General features: G+C 39.0%; 1 protein-coding gene across 5 annotated transcripts; it reads right to left on the reverse strand.

Annotated features, from left to right (window-relative positions):
• On the reverse strand, nucleotides 1-16836 carry hps5 (HPS5 biogenesis of lysosomal organelles complex 2 subunit 2). 5 transcript variants are annotated; one of them, XM_036576401.1, is made up of 23 exons: nucleotides 16678-16836; nucleotides 15301-15406; nucleotides 14524-14634; nucleotides 14370-14434; nucleotides 14035-14227; nucleotides 12894-13024; nucleotides 12555-12788; nucleotides 12247-12318; nucleotides 11906-11994; nucleotides 10711-10889; nucleotides 10369-10536; nucleotides 9948-10107; nucleotides 9014-9131; nucleotides 8109-8255; nucleotides 7958-8020; nucleotides 7199-7776; nucleotides 5934-6054; nucleotides 4853-5002; nucleotides 4002-4121; nucleotides 2545-2658; nucleotides 2147-2253; nucleotides 1624-2020; nucleotides 1-1324 (listed from the first exon to the last, which is right to left on the reverse strand). In XM_036576401.1, exons 2-23 carry the CDS (start codon nucleotides 15400-15402, stop codon nucleotides 1264-1266), a joined length of 3480 nt encoding a protein of 1159 aa, XP_036432294.1. In that variant the 5' UTR covers nucleotides 15403-15406; nucleotides 16678-16836; the 3' UTR covers nucleotides 1-1263. The 5 variants fall into 5 exon arrangements, with proteins under 5 accessions (XP_036432294.1, XP_036432296.1, XP_036432292.1 ...); XM_036576403.1 differs by having other exon boundaries at nucleotides 10378-10536; nucleotides 15301-15411; XM_036576399.1 differs by having other exon boundaries at nucleotides 15301-15411.
• Nucleotides 16837-17417: the final 581 nt, after the last annotated feature.

Here is a 17417-nt window from a genome sequence, read left to right on the forward strand (position 1 = left end):
AATATTTAAACATTTTCTTATATATTTATTGGTGCCAGTACATTTAGAGTCAATTGTACACATAACATGCATGAATAAATAATTTGATTATTCCTATGGAAGACATCTTTATTATCATCTTCACCACAGTTGCCACAATACTAACATTCCAAGAAGCAGCAAGTCACCAACAAGGCCTAAAGTTTTAGTTGCAAGAAAAGTCTTTCTTGTTGACATATTAGAAATGTGCTTGGATCTTTTTTGTTTGATTGTTTTAAGGCTCACAAATGTTCACATATATTCTCAAAGAAAAATACCTTTAGATGCAAATAAATAAATAAATCTAAGCATATATTATTTAAGAAACAAGAAGAAACAAAAATGCATTGTTAATACTGTCATAAACACAGCCTAAATCAAGAACTGCTGCAACAAGCAGACGAGTTGTGATACTGCAGTGAAGGACGCCTTCAAAAATCAGGAAAATAACCTTTTAAAAATATCACAATAATAAACTAATAATAAACGTTTACCACCTCTGTTAACTCTAGCTAATCTCTAGCTGACCATGGCACACTTTCGGAAATTCCTGATCGGGCTTTACATAGTTTAAGGAAATTTAGGTCAACAATGAAAGGAATGACTTAAGGCAAGACTAGAATCCCTCTTTAAGTCAGGCAACTGTTTTGTGGGATACTGCCTGATTCAGAGATTGTATGCTTGCATGGGTCGTTGCAGTAGAATGCTCATTCTATTATACAGGTAGTTTCACACATAACTCTTTGTAATGGTCCAAACAAATTTTTACAATCCAATGAATACAAACAAACCCTTACTCAGAAATTCATGCAGGTCTAAGATTCTGAAACACAGACAGTGTTAGCTTACGCAGCACGCAAAGTACCTACTGGAAGAAGCAAATAGCAAAATGGTGGTCCTGGGAAAATGCATCTGATCTTAGCCACTAAATATTAAAAACAGTATGTATAAATAGCACCATCAACATAAGATGTTTTTAAATGGGTCCAGGGAACCATAAAGCCTCTCAGAATAAGAGTGCAGATACAGAAGCAGTTCTCCTTTGTTCATATATTCAATAAAAAAATGATAACGAAAGGCAAAAATAGATCCAGCACTCAAACACTGAGAAAATTATACCTATTATCCCTGACATAACTAAAGAGGGCAGACTGTAGTGTAGATGCTGGAAGCTTCAGAATGTCCTGCTGTGTGGTGAAGAGAGCAGTGAGGATGTGAGAAGGAAGACCCAGAGGAGAATCTCCATTAGGCATGTTGAGACCAGAGGAATCGATCACACCGTTCCAGCATAGTCTGGATCAGAGCTCTGGAGAGAGAGTAACAAAGACAAAGAGAGAATGATTGAGACTAGCCATATGAGACTGAAGATGTGCAGCCTGTAAATACTGTGCTCATAGCAATAGTGTAGCCTGGTTATACAGACTCAGATTAAGCCTGACCCTAAATTAATGGAACTTTTAATGGAAAAATATTGACACAACTTAGTCCAAGACTATGCTTAATCCATGTCTGCAAAACTGGCCTGTGTCTCATAATCATTATAGCTGCAGTAGCGACAGATATCCTGTAGGGGTCACTACATCCAAAAACTCTTTATCCCCTCACCTCTGCCTCTTCTCTGCCACTCTCAGAAGCTCACACATGAGTGTAGAGTGGGGGCTGAGCTCCAACTGCACTCCACACTCCTGCAGAGCTGCTAAAGCCCGATCAGGTCCCACAGCTCGAGCTAGACACAACGTCAACTTCTCCACGTTCACCTGGCTGCTCCAATCCACTGAATCATTAGATGGGTCACCAGGCCCACTATTGATGCCTTTACCATTCATGTCACTTGTGCAGGTATCGCTGCTGGTGCTGTTACTTTTGTTTGGAATGGACTGACAGGTGGCGTCGCCAGAGGATGAAAGGGTGACGGCTGAAGCTGAGGGGCTGCTGCTGTTGCGGTGCTGCTGACAAAGCTGAATCAATAACATCCACTCCTCAACTGTCTGAGGAACTATACCTACAGAGAACCAGAAACAACACTATCAGAACAATCTATATTGAAAATACATAAAGATCATTATTTAACATTATGTACAACTAGTCCTAAATCACTAACAGCAATGCTATAGAGAGAGCTTTTTACCATTGGGCTCCTCCAGCAGAGTCATATCATCCAGTCTGCAAATGGCAGAGAACGCCTCAGTGCGGCGCTGCAGCTCATTGCACAAATACAAGTAGCCTGTCCAGAACCTGTGAGAGGATACAATCTGCTGTTAAACAAGACAGGAGCCAAAGGAAGCTCCCCCTGTATCATCAGGAGAGCAGAGTTACAGCATCTTAATGTAAAAACTTGAACGATTTAATGCTTTGATCAAACATTGTCCCTTTTCCCTATTTGAATCCTAGAGAAACACTCATTCCACAGACATAAACCTGTAGCACTAGGTTCTCTCTCCCACAAAAAATGATCAAAAACAAGGTAAGATTTTTCATTTTTGAGTAGTATTTTATCCCTGAGAGCTGGAACATTGCTGCACTCACCCACATTCTCTGCATGACTCCAGCATCTTCTGTTTGGAGGCAAGGTCAGCAGGCAGGCGGATCAGCAGTGATAACAGACGCCCATAGCCCCAGCAAAAGTAGTGAGAATGCCACCTTTCAACAAGAGCGATAACATTAGAAATATTTTTATAATAAATTTGCACAGTATATATTTTATTTAAAATATATGCTGTATTTTCAGGGCCACATCATGGTACACTAAATTTCCCTTGCTTTTTTGAAACAAAGGAGTTTGAAGAAATATGTAAAAATCATCAAAAGTCAAAAAAACATTCCATTCACTACCCAGTCCGAACAGTTATTAAATGGATACTAAGCTGCAAAAACAGCACATTTTGAATTCATTGTTTCTGTGATTTTCACAAGAACCAAGACATCTAGAGTATTTCAGCCTGGACTGCTTTTTGAATGAGGCACAATACAGGATAGCCAGTCAAAACAGAGCTTTGTTTTATCTTAAATCAGTCTTTAAGGTGCAGAAACAAAAAACGGCCTGTTTAATTCTAAGGGATAAAGAGAGTTTGTAAAATGTCATGTAAAACTGAACTAGGATCATTTTTGGTACATAAACCACACATATTTTATAAGTGGACCTCAAGGGAAAAAAATAAAACACAAGAAAAATGTAGGATATGGGTCCTTTAAATGTTCTATAAATATATAGTGATTTTGGTAACACTTTCTATGAATGTCATGTTTGTAAGCATCTATAAACACATTTATAACATCTTATAATGCATTCATATGGCATTATAAACATGATTATAAACATTTATAAAAATGAATTAAACTTTATAGCCATGTTTATTATACATTATGAATTGTTAATATAATGCATTATAAGTAGTGTCGATAACATGTTATACTGTCAGTGCCAAAGAAGTCAGTCCCAGCTTGGAAAGCGTAAAGACAAATACCAAGCTAACGGTGGCGTACATTGACTTTCCCACATTGGGTAAAACACTGATGGCAGCCCTAGTTTAAACTCTGACATTTGAAGCCTGTAATGTGCTTTATTGTGTATGTTTTAGTGTTTCAGTAAATTCTTCAGTAAATACTGCAACTTGAAGCCTCACTCTTTACACTGGAGGAGGCTTTACTACAGTATGCTTCACTTTACTTAGAGTGGACAAATACAACTTATGAGCTCTTATAATTTGTTATGATCAGTACTTATAATGTACTACGTTAACAATTCATAATGCATAATAAGCATGGCTATAACATATAATACATTTTTATAAATATTTATAGCCATGTTTATAATGCCTTATGAATGCATTATAACATGTTATGAATGTGTTTATAGATGCTTACAAAGGTGACATTCATAGAAAGTGTTACCGTGATTTCTAATACAACAATTGCTCAGTTTCAGGAGTAAGTTTTCTTCTGTCTACATACAAAAACACACTTAAAGAATAACAGATTTATACTTTGGCTGTCCGTCAGTTGTAATTGTATCCTCTCTCTGCGGTGCATCATGGGTAAGAGCCAGCTCTAGCCAATCTTGTCGCAATGTTTCAGGCTGAAGGAGTGACCCCAAGAAAGAGAGTCTGGAGAGAGAGAGAGATGTCTGTTCTGAAGGAGCTGGTCTAGAGGTGTACTAATAGGTAATTTTGTGATACATGTCAGATACTTTTTTTTTAGTTACACCATTCATCAACTGCATTTCAGCAGAAGCAGCATTAGTAAATAATTTTGAAATAATTTAAATGTACTTGTGTGAATGACTACTAGCTGAGCAATGATAACATATCCTCATGGTGCATAACGAATGCTGATACACAAATGTCAATTTTATTAAACTGCTCGTGGTTTTTAAATATGAACAGAGGCTGGCTATAAAATGACAAATTATTACAAAAGATCTAAACAGATTCTCAGAGTCTCTGGACACCATTCTCAGTAACATCTGACATTCTACCATCTGGCATTTTGTTAATGGTGGTGAAAGAAAGGTTTCAGTAGCTTCTCCTATAAACACTTCAATACTGACATCGGTTGTGTTAGGATTTGGTGTGTGAGAGGGAAATGGCAAGCCAGCATGCGTTACACTGTTTATATGTGCAACAAATCATTCCGTGTCTGCCCATATAATTGGATGGAAAACAGTCTTGTCAGGACAGACACTTTAGAGCGAGAGCTCATAAATGACTTTAAACATGTACACTACATGTGCAATTAATTATGCATATTTACTCAATAATGTAGGTTACTCTGGCAGGTATCTGTATATCTGTAAGCACTGACAACGTTTCTAACTCCTGTTATTTGTTATGAATACCTTTGTTCCTCAACTTGGGACTGAATCAGATTGTCTAGGTAGGGCAAAAAGTGACTGGGTTGGACCATGGCCATGACGTCAGAGGGAAGGATTGTAGGGTAGAACTGAGGGTATGCACGAACGGCCACCTCTCCATGTTTCTCATACAGTCTACAACAGAGAAAAGAGAACAAAAAACTTTACTTCACAAATTACTTAATTAAGAACAAATAAATGGAAAAACTAATTAACAAGCAGAGCAGCATCCTGTGACCATATTGAACACTAAGTACAGAACAAATCAGTGTCCCCTAGTGGAAGGCTTGACTATGAGGTGACCTATATATTGATGTATTTTATGGTCGTAATATATATATGTGTGGGTTATCCCTGCAGATGTTTTACTAGCATTCTTAGGAAGGACTCTCTTAATATCAAATGACAAAATTAAAGAAAAGAAAAACATGTCAAGCTCTTTATGACATAGAAGCTGATTCAAAGACAACTGGGGAAGGAGGTCTAATGGCCTTCCTTTTCTCAGTTAATTAATTAAAATATATTACTCTGGCAGTGAAACAAACTGATTTAGTAGGCAGGTTTGGTTCCATAGCAAGTGAAATAAAATCATGATTCAAATCAAAAGGTAAGAAGTTAAATCTCTGCCAAAAAAATCTGTTGGTTTATACAATGGCTGCTAACAACATTTATTTTCTGTGTGTTCATGGCTTCTGATGAAGAAAAAAAATACCTCGTTTCTCAGGAGTTTAAGAGGTACTCACGCTTCAAGCACCTGCAGTTTTAAACCAAAGTGGTGTGGCTCAGTGTATTGTATAGTTAGGTTAGAAATTCAGGCCGGGTGAGTTAACAGTATTTTCAAGGGAAAGAATCTAATGTTGAACACAATGAAAATTTTAAAAAGAGGCTAGTCATCTCATGTGAGGGCATTCATTTAGACAGAAAATACTTATTTTATTCAAGTTAAATTTTGTCTTTCTTATTGGAGATGCCTATACTATTACAGGAGCCCCCCTCCAGCCCCGCTCCAATTCTAACTCTGAATCAAGTGTAACGTAGTACGTGTTTGTACATATGTACAACTTGCCTGTAAAGGTGAGACAGAAGCATGGGAGCATTCCAGGGCTGCAGCTCTCTTAGACTGCGCAGTGACTTCAGCAAGTCTCCTTTCTGGATTACTTCCACCACCTTACTGCCCTGGGTGAACTCTGATGACACATATACACAATGCAATTACTTGGACAGGCTAAGAAGCACTCCACTGCTCAGTAGTCAACTGGTTTGGCACTCTCTGATGTTACCTGACACAACTGATGTAACCTCATTAAACGATTAAACTAACCACTAAGGTCCAATGAAACTGCGTAACTAACCACTAAGGTTTATGGAAATTTGCTTTACATATGTATATGTATACAAAGTAGTGCTACCGCACTGTACAAACACATTATAAAATGTAATAAAAAGGCAATTCTGACTTTAAGCAGGGAGCAAAAAGATTACCAGATTTATTTATTCATTATGTGTAAAACTTTGTGGATCTGAACTTAATTTTATTCTTTCTAAATCTTACTGCTGCCTGCGTATGTACTATGAATGGCACACCTTTGTTAAACTTGCTTTTCATTAAAAATTTGGCTAAATTACATAAGACAGGGTTCAAAGAGACTTCACTGTCCTAAGTTCTGGTACGATGTCTGAATAGAGAGCAAGTTTATTTTAAAGGTGAAGCAAGACTAATTAAATAACCGGTCCTTCTCTGTAACAGTAAATAGTGTGTAATACTAAGGATGGGTGACATAGCAAAAATAAAATATCATGACACATCAAGACATTTTCACAATACACAATATGCATCTCTATGCATGGTTACTTTTTCTGTGATTTGATAAGCTGGAACAGACAAAGAAGCATCAATACTGCCATATTTAATAATACTATCAAAACTATAAATACAATGATTTATTTCAATAATATTTTGAAATAAATTGTAGTTGGTTATTGGTCTTTAAGCACTGGTGACACCCATGATATGGCCAGAAAAAATACTGTGATGTAATTTATAACAATAATACTGTCATATTGCCCACCCATACGTAATTGTCTCTAAACAGTGAATATGGATACTACACTCTTACAAACAACACAGTCTTAATCTTAATATTGTCTTAAAAATAACACATTCTGTCCTTAACTACACACATCTGTATGTTTACAAAACACATTTTGTTTTACTTTTAATATGAAACAATATGTAATGCAATATGAAATTTGTAGTGTTCAAAGAGGGGACACATAACAGTATTGTTATTTAACACATCACTTTTTAGGTAGAAAAAAAAAGATACTTACCCAGCATGCCAGCAATATACGCCTTCAAGACATCTGGTTGCTCTCTGTACCTCAACATACACATCCTCCTGACTCTCTCCTTATCCAGGAGGAAAAAGAACTTCCGCAGAAACACACACACTTTCTCCACTCCTCCATCATCTGCTCCACCTGGGCAGCCCAGGTCCAAGTAAAGACAGGCAAGCTGAGTGAGGTTATCCTGGAGGTCAGAGGGCAAGTGCGGCTGAATCAATTTCACCTGAGCCGCCAAGGGTGATGAGAACACCGGAGCAGGAGGGACAGAACTGAGGCTGCTATCAGTAAGGCCTTCTCCCTTCTGTAGGGCTGAGGTGTGGTCTTGTTCTGTCTGTGAGCTGTCTGCACTGTCAGACTGAGAGAAGGTGGAACATGACTGAATATCTGCATCTTCATCTTCCATTTCAAAGCTCTTCTTCTCCTCCTTCTTCTCTTTATTATCTCCTTCTCTGTCAACATGGTCCTCTGGTCCCAGGACTCTCTCCAGAACAGGGACCCACTCTAGGAGGACCTGTGTCAGGCAGCCAGGTTCCAAAAGAACTAGAGGGTCCTGGATCTGTAAGCTAAAGGGAGATAGAGAGAGAAAAGGAACAGAGGGAGAAAGGAAAGCTGTACTTAGTTTAGGCCAGGGTTCTGGACATGTAAAGGGGACTCCCTGTTGAGAGGAGCCTTGATTTCAACACTATATTGATATACTTTTGAAAAACACTCAATTTCTCAATCTCATCTCTGGCTGGTACTCACACGGCCTTCTCTGTTGCTGCTCTCAGCTCCTGTAGATCATTCTCCGCATGCTCAACAATTGTTCTAAGGTTGGAAAACAAAGTTAACTAAGTCAATGATTACACTGAACAGGTGTCATTATGCAATTAAAGATCACCAAAAAGAAACACACTCATTGTCCACTTCATCTGGGAATGGGGCAGCTGAGGCTGTGATCTCTCCCTGCCCGCTCTCCCTATGCTCAGGTCGGGTCCAAAGGTCAGAGTTCATTTGCAGTGTGTTGATCTTCTCTGTGGTCTTCTTCATAAAGCTTGACACACTGTTAAATGCAAACATACAAACACAAAAGATTAGCTACACATAATGATTTCACCACTATTCATTCAAAGCTTCCAAAGAGGACTTAAAGAATTAAAGATGAGACTCACACTACAAACCAAACTACGTATACCTTCTTACAAGTACTTAAACGTAAACCTGAAGTGTAAACAAACATGATAAATAAAGACTGTGTAATATAAGAATAACACAGAAACTACAAGACTGAACAACAAACATACCGTTCATATGGAATGAAGCAACGCAAAATGAAAAAAGACCCAGCAGTGAAGGTGATGGCTCTTTCTTAATCTAGCAGAAACGTCGAAAGAGGAAGTTACAATACAAAAATAATCTACTTTTAGCAAGGTACTTTTTCTGCACTGATAAATCTGTTTAGTTTCACTTCCTCTTCAGCTGGCCAAAGAAAACGGATCTTGTCTAGATGAGTCTTTTTACTTTTTTTATGAATGTGTAACTAGACGTGTACCGTAGAAATGTACCAGATCTTTATCTATTCGGGTGGATTTGTTTATTATATTGTATACTGCAATATAATGTAATACTGGGGGTGTGTTTGTGTGTTCACCTGGACTCTAATATGCTAATATATGGAAGCTTATATAGCACAATCATGCCTGTATTTGCTAGGGGCCATTTCTGCACTAGTGCCTGACTAGCTGAGTTGTAACCTTCCTGTAAATGGGGTGTGGAAAAGAACGCAGCAGAGATTTTGTGCATTTGGTTCAGTGAGAATACCTGTCTTTAACAGCCTGCAGGGCGATGCGTGGTGGTTTGGGGCGGAATGAGAGTGGCAGATGAAACTGCAGGCCGATATCTGATTTATCCCCCTCTACACGCACACATGACTGAGAGTCTGAATGTGAATGGAAAAACAGAGGAAGAGAAAAGCAGAAGAGAAATAGAAAAGCACAGATACAGAATGATGGAGAAAAGGTTATGAAGAACAGAAGCAACACAGATGGAAGAGGGGCAAAAAAGACACGAAATGAAAAGATGAGATAGGAGTGAAAGGATGTAAAATGCATAAAATTAGAGTGTTGGGGTATGAGGGTAAAAAGCAGGGGTGAGGGAATGAATTGGTTCAGAATAAATCAAAGAACAGCCAAAGGGAACAGAATAAATTAAAGAAAAGGAGAAGATATAAGATGACATAAACAGGAGAAGTGGAAAAAAAGAAATACAGGGAAAAAAAAGAGGTGATTCACAAAAAAAAAGTAATTCACGTGGTTAAAATATTCAGTCATAAAAAAGCAAAAGAAAAAGAAATCTGCCTGAACACAATCACTGTGCTTTGTAAGAGATGCTTGTATGGTCTGCTAGACTGCTGAAATGAACAGCAAACTGACCTTTAAAGGGCTTTCAGGTTTTTTTTATTTCACATGTTCTCACCTTTCACTCACAGCACTCACAGTTCTGATACTATACAAAGTACACAATCTACTACGCAATCTTAGTCAGTTACTCAAGTGTGTCAAACAAAATCCCTTTTTGATCCACAATATAAATGTACCTACAGACTCTTGGGGCAAGACATTGTCAGTCACATTGTATCAGACACCTTGTGCTTTTTACACTACAGACAGATAAAAAGCTTTTCACTATATCTGATGGTGTAGATCCTGTTCTTCGATTTTAGTTAGTGTCTGCTCTCTGTCCGTCTCCCTCTTACCATGCTCCCCCTGCTCCTCTTCCTGAGCAAAGTTAAACTCCTTGAGCCTCTCCTCCTCCAGCATTGACTGGCTAACGAGGGAACTGGTGTCCTCATCAGACTGGCTGCCTCTACGGCTGATGACACGGTAGATGCCACAGTCCAGCACACTGAAGCTTTCCTAATGAAGAAGATGCATTCACATTAGAGTCAACCTCTGCTCTCAACATCACTGATTATACTGACATTTGTCATTGCATGTCTCACTCTGCATCTTTATGTCCTTAAAAGATTGTCATCTTATACTGAAGCTGCAAATACAAATATTTATAAAATGATACAGATATTGGAACCCCGAGGATCCTGCTTTGGCTGACAAGTACATACAGTAAAACTGGTTAGGTATTAGCTCGATTAAATTTGACCCTGTGTTGTCAACTACCAGGCTCACGTGAGAAGAGATACTGCTTCTGCGACTGCTGCAGGCAGAGTCTAAAGGCTCCAACTTGCTGATAACCTCCTCCAGTTGGCTGATCAGCTGCTGCTGGGAGGTGGAGCTAAGCTGGGCCTTGAGGTGTTCCAGGCGGTCAGTGGGGATAGATTTTCTTGCCTGTGGGAGAAAAGTGAGCAAAAATGAAAAAGAGTATATATATATATATATCTGTGCCTGTGTGTTCTTTCACAGGAAGCAAGCTGTGCCAACATATCCTAGTTGGTATGTTAGGAGAGTGTGAATTAGTCAAGACTGATGTGAGACTAAATAATCATGCGTAAGTGTGCGTACCCTGCATGCCACTATAGCGTGTTGGAACATGCAGCAGACAGTGGCAGCCAGTGTCCAGCTCTCTCGCCTCATCAATCTCTCCACACAACGTTCAGCAGGCAACAATGACAAGTGAGACAAGTGCCCATCGCCATGGAGACAGAACAGCTCGCTACGGAACACCGCGATGTCTACTATATCTAGGGTGGCCGAGATTAAGAAGACAGAAGAAAACATTTTCACCAACAAATAGTGATGTCAACAGTGGACGAACAACAGTCATCTACATAAAAATAATAGGCAGCAGAAAAAAAATCGGTACAGTAAAACTGTAATATTTTGGAGGTAAAAAATAGTATTGCTGCATGAAATAACTATGATCATATATTAAATCTTAACACTCATAATAGTGATATTAGTGATATTATTATCATTTTTGTTACATTCTATTTTAACGCATATAAAGCCCTTGGATTACCAAAATGCAGTTGTCTTAGTTTATAAGATGACATTAACTTTTTTCTGATGACACCAAGGTGTCTGTGAGTAGTTGCTATTAGAAATGGTTAGATTAGCATAGTCTGATCCCCCCCATTCAAAAACTAGAAGCACAAAGGCAGAAACACTTCCATTGGGCGAGACTCCTAACATTACATTCACGTAACAGTTCAACCCACTCTGTTAATTATGTAGGGATGAAGCTTGAATGAAATAGTAGTGAAAAAATGTACCTGTGAACCTGTAAATGACATGTTTTCCAAAAACTATATACTACTACCACTACTACTAATACTAATAATAACAACAATATCATTATTTATAGAGCACTTTTCATACCGGTAACAACTCAAGGTGCTTTACAGACAAGTGATAATGTTTTACAGTAATAGACAAGACAATGACAAATCAACTTAAAAAGAAACAAAAAAGAGATGTAGAGTTTTAATTAAATAATAAGTTAAAGATACGTTTTCAAATGTTTTTTAAACGTGTGAACTGAACTTGACCGTTTAATAGAAGGTGGAATTGAGTTCCACAGTTTACAAGCATAATATTGTTTCTTTGCCAAGTAATCACACATTAGGCTAGTGGTTTAATAAACCCTAATGAAAAGTGCTCTTCGCACCTGGTATAAGTTCAGCTGCCAAATAATTTCTAAAAATATACTAATTTAAGAATACAGAAGCAGTGGCCATTCCCGCACACTATTTCTGACCTTTGACCTCAGTCCACAGCAACACTTGTCCACTCTGGGGTGTAAATATATAAATGGCAGAATCTGTCCATGTCAGGAGGTTCTGATCACTGTAACACAAACACACAAAAGCTCATTTAAAACTCATAAAAATCCATTTACCCTCTTCAGTAAAAAATGAACGTCAATTTTACACAGACAAGCATTTTATGAATTTCACCAGTGCACTTGAAACATCTTAGGAAACAACATTCTATAACATATCTATATCTATCTATGACAGTCATTCTACAATCAATGTTTTATATATTCATCAGTTCTTTATCTGTGTAAACGTAATTCATAATGTTCCTGAAAGTTACCTAAAGTGAAGTAGTCGAGGAAAAGCAAGGGACTGAGGACTCTTCTGTCCTGGGTTATAATGTGGCTCACTCCTGAACACAGCAAGAACAACAAAAACATAATCAACATGAACAAAAAAAATATTCAGGAATAATTCAGGGCAAAGACAGCTTCAAGGATATGCACTTTATACCAGATTCGTTGTGCACTTTGTGTCCAACTATAAACTTCTATCTAGGAACCTGTATTTAATTTTTTTCTCAGTAAACATGAATAACTACTCCTTCTTCTTTGTGCCACAGACACGCAAAGATCCAGAAACACTTACTTGTACGAGATGAGAGGCAATGCAGGGCAGGCAAGTAGCTGTTTGAACTGATGAGTACTGAGCACCTCTCCATTGAAGTTGGCCTCCCAGACACGCGAGCCTGGCCGAGCGCAGTACAGCAGGTGGCCGGTAGCTCCAGCCACCCCCCTCAGCCCAGCCTGCTGCTGCTGCGGACAAAAACACGCTCCATACTCTCCGTCACGCTCCTTATTGCCCACTCGCCAAAACTTCTCCCTGAGACAAAGTATTTAAACAATATCTGAGAGTGACTTATTACTTTATGATGAGATTTGCTTAAAAACACACTAATGAAAACACAAACATCCAAAATACACACACCTTTCAGTGTCACAGAGGTAGCAGCGGCTGAGTGAAGAGAGCAGCAGACGACCTTCCAGGTATCCCAGCTGCACCACACGAGAGTCTACTGTGGTGACAGTCTGAACTGGGAAGATCACAAACGCTGAACCCTGCAGAAATGTACATGCAAAGACACACAAACAGAATCCTTTGAAATGCTTGCTGTGTTTACAGGTAAAGGTCAACATTATGCAATCATTTGAGTATGTCAACTTAAAGTGGAATTCCACCAATTTGTCAAGATTTCTGTTTAATTCAATCACTGTGATGAAAAGCCATTCAGAGTGGTTTGATGTGAAATGGTTCAGCAGTTCAGCAGTAAACCTACCCTGCTTTTGAGTTCAGCATGTACTGTTGATAACAGTAAAGCAGAGGTGAATCCAAAAACATTTTTGCTTTGGGTACTATTCTGCCACAGAACATCTGCCATAATTGTATTTTTATGTTTTCTATTTTTTGTATTTGTAAAACAGTGTTTGTGGCTCCAGGCAATTTATGAGTCACCATTTAGTGTTTCTGTGAGGCAGCTTTTAGAGACATTCAACATTTCAGAATCTCAGATTCCTAGAACACTGCTGGACTCTGACTCTAGAACGCTGCATTTTACATTGAAACATTCTTACTGACTTTGTTTCCATCTTAACAATATAACTGTGTAGAAATGTTGAGAAATCATCGGAATTCCCCTTTAAAGCAACAAACAATAAGAGGTTGTATATTATGGTGATATTAACACTTAAAGGGCTTTATTAAGCATTATGCGAAATGGTTTATTGCAAAATGATAAAAAATTATTTTCAATAAATTACTTCATTAATTATTAATAATAATAATAACAGTTCACATTTTTTTTCTCCAAGTAATGTCATTTACAGTAGCTTATGGTTGTCCAGCAACGTAAGAAATAAAAAAAAGATTTTTCCATTAACAGTACAAAGATTCTTGAACTTGACATATTAATACAGAATTCATTTGAAGTATGTGATCATTTGTACAGTGAGTAATTTACAATGGCTTCAAAAGTTGCTCAGCCAATCAGATTTTAGAACAGGAAGCTCCTTCAAGATGAATCTAAAACCTGTACAGTTGAATGGTGAGGCATTAGGGTGCCCTTTCATACTTTGCCAAGTTTGGAGGATCCAGCACGTAGAAAGGACACTTTTCCACCCATGTCTCCAATGAAGACACGAAGAGCTGCTGTATCCCAGCACAGAGCTGTTATGGCCTGTCCACGGTGCTCCCATGACACACATGCACGCTCAGGACGTCCCCGCCGCTCCAACTGCAGCTCCCACACCACCACAAGACCCTCGCTGAGATAAATACGCACCATAAACATACACTGGGAACACACTCAAAACACACATACACAATCCAAATGCAAACTACATTCAGGAATATTAACAGTCTATCTGAAATTAATTAATGTAGAGCACAGAGGTTAAGATGGAGTACCTTGTTGCCACAGCAATAAAGTCTTCATCATGGGGGCAACATGCTACCTGTGTAATAGAGCCCTCCTGAGTGGGAAAAAGCAAACTTTGTTATTTCTCATTATTTTAACATAACATTCAAACTTTCAACACTTTGGTGAAGACAATGTGACCACCTTGTGTGTTAGGATGAGTCTCTGTTTCCAGCCGTCTCTCTGGATGAGGTGCAGCCCTCCTGCTGAGGTGCCAAGTGCAAGCCATTTCCTAGACACTGCAATGCATGTGCACTAACACACACACACAGACACACAAAGTAACAAAGGAAAAACATGGAACACATAAGTATCCAACCCACAACATGACTGGATTGGAATCTATGAGGTTTTAATTCAAAAGCTCAAGAGCGCATGTCTCAGATATTTTGCTGATTTTCAAAGTGAAAATAACTATTACAATTACTATGTATTTGCTAAATTTAACATACTGGGAAAATAATAAAACATAAATTTACCTGTGCAGAAGTCACGTTTTATATTTTGTGTTTTTTTCCAATACATTGAGCTCAACAAATAAAAAGAAATAATTTGCAGCCAAGTATCATATATAAGTGTGTTTTCTTTAGAAAATGCCAACTTATTTTCACTTGGCAAATCAACAAAACATGTAACCTGACCAGGGATATATGCTGTGTATGAACATGGCACAGATGAATAGGAAGAGACTGCATGGAAGAAAATAACACAGCATATCCATAAAATAATCAAACCAACAGACAATTTAAACACAGCTTAATAAACACGTTAGGGCACATTAAAAGCAGTGCATGCTTTCAAACCTTAAAAAACTAGTCATACATGTGGAGTGAAAATGACCAATCTAAATATGAATATTGCGCATGATGAGAACTGTGCACATAAATGAAATCCGCCGTATCAGTTGAGTAGCTCTACTACCTTGAGTCTGCCCGAGTCCAGCCGCAGGGCAGAGAGTAAGGGGTCTAAACAGTCAAACTCAGCCAAGACATGAGTGTACGACTCAGGCACCACAGGAATCATCCTGCTGAGCTAGGAGAAATAAATGATGAGAGACATAGAGAAAAAAGAGAGAGAGAGAGACAGACAGAGAGAGAGAGAGAGAGAGAGAGAGAAAGAGAGGGGGGGGAGAGAGAGAGAGAGAGAGAGCTGAGTGCATAGGGATGTCATCAATCATCCAACAATACAGAGCAATGAGTTACTGAGTTTGGGCCAAGTCTGTCCCGTGGCCTTGGTGAACGGTGACACTGCCGCTGAACTGCTGCTTCCTTCTTCAAGCTGCCTGCTAGTCATATGATGAGGGTCAATTTAATTTAAAAAGCATGACCACATCTGACCGTATGCGCCATCGCATCATCGTTTAAACAACATTTGAGCTTGTTTAAAACTTTTCTGCGCCACCTACGTGAGTCATTAGAGAAGTCGCACTTAGTTTCCTTTCTGTTTTCAATCGCTAGTTAACTAGTTAGCTAACTTGTTCAGCGCGATTTGCAACATAAAGGTGTCTCGGTTTCAGGCACGTCCAGGAAATACAGGACGGTTTGTCAGCTGTAACAGTGGACAGAAACACAAACCTCGTCGAGGAGACATTTTTGACAGTAAGCTCGCACATTCCGACAGTGTTAAAGCAGCAGACTTACAGACAGACACTCCTCCTCCTCCCCGCGGTTACTGTCCGGTCAACGTACAGAGTTTTACAGGCAGCGACAAAACTTCAACATCACACAGGTACTACTTCACTTTTTAATGTCCCCAACCGTCCACTGATGACCACTAAAACAGTCCTGAATCGTGTCACCGACATCATTTTTAACTGCAGTCACTTCAGCATATCAGCATGACCGAACATCACGAGACCCGAGAGAGAGAGAGAGAGAGAGAGAGAGAGAGAGAGAGAGAGAGAGAGAGAGAGAGAGAGAACAGCAGAGCTGAGCTAACCTGCATTAGCCTGCTAACTCTAGCTAACAGTAACAGTAACTTTACAGAGCGGGGCGGACTGTCCGCTTACTGTAGTTTCAGATACTTTTTACTATTTAACGTTCACTTATGAATTTGTTAGCTATAAAAATTTATATATTCACTCTTCGGAAGTTAAAACTGTGCTCGAACTATCTGGCTAGCGGATTCCAGGTAACGCTGACTTACTTTTTTCGGTGAATAATCAAGATCTCTTCACTCTAACGTTACTTTTAGCCTGCAGGATTAACGTTAGCTGTCAAGTAGGTCGGGCTAACAACAAAGACAGCGAGCTTAGAGAATAAGTTAGAGTTTACTGACAAATATGGAAAACGTCCGTACCTTTTTTCATCAGATGTGGGCCAGTTTAGGTCATATCCATGTCCTGTTAAAGTTTGCTCTGACACTTCTGTCCATTTAGTTTTGAAGGCTGTCCGAACTGCTGCAACTTCAACACTCACCGTTTGACAGTGGAGAGAAAACTCTCTCTCACACACTCGCTCACTCGCACACCAGCCGGCACTACTTCCGAAACCGACGCCGCTCTCTGAAGCGCACTGATTTGTCCCCTCAGAGGGAACTACTTTGAAGGATTTTTTTTCCAGACAAACTTCTGCATCCCATGCAACAGTGGAAACAAATGTATTTTATGCCACAAAGTGACAAACCTTTACTGTGAATGCTTCTCCGCCCTAGAATCGTTACAATTGTAAGGTATTCGAGTCATTACAAAAGGGCGCAGACGCGCCAGCAGAACTGAAAAGCATAACGTGGTGATACGGTCCATTAGACAACTTGGGTTTGTATTGATTGCAATTCGAGAGGCCCAAGAGGATCAGCATAGTGCAGTATTACACAGATCAACTAAAGTGACCCTTTTCTCTCACACCAACAGTCTCTGCAACAGCGACAATTGCATTGTGACAAACATATTCAAGATTTGATCAAGTTTAAAGTACAGAAAATGTAAATGTTGCAATATCCTCCATAGATCTGATGGAGTGGAGAAAAAGGTGTCATCATAGTTCAGTTTAGTCCACTGCTAATGTAGTTTTAAAAGGTATTGATCAAGTGCTCCTAAA

The sequence above is a fragment of the Colossoma macropomum genome, unplaced genomic scaffold (assembly GCF_904425465.1).
Source record: "Colossoma macropomum unplaced genomic scaffold, Colossoma_macropomum, whole genome shotgun sequence".
Lineage (NCBI taxonomy): Eukaryota > Metazoa > Chordata > Actinopteri > Characiformes > Serrasalmidae > Colossoma > Colossoma macropomum.

Coding starts and splice junctions, on each gene's coding strand:
- hps5 (XM_036576401.1), bottom strand. CDS start 15,402: ATGATTCCTGTGGTGCCTGAGTCGTACACTCATGTCTTGGCTGAGTTT. Junction 13,025..14,034: donor GATCCTCCAAACTTGGCAAA/GTATGAAAGGGC, acceptor ACATTTCTGCAG/GGTTCAGCGTTTGTGATCTT. Junction 2,659..4,001: donor ACAACTGACGGACAGCCAAA/GTATAAATCTGT, acceptor TCTTGTTGAAAG/GTGGCATTCTCACTACTTTT.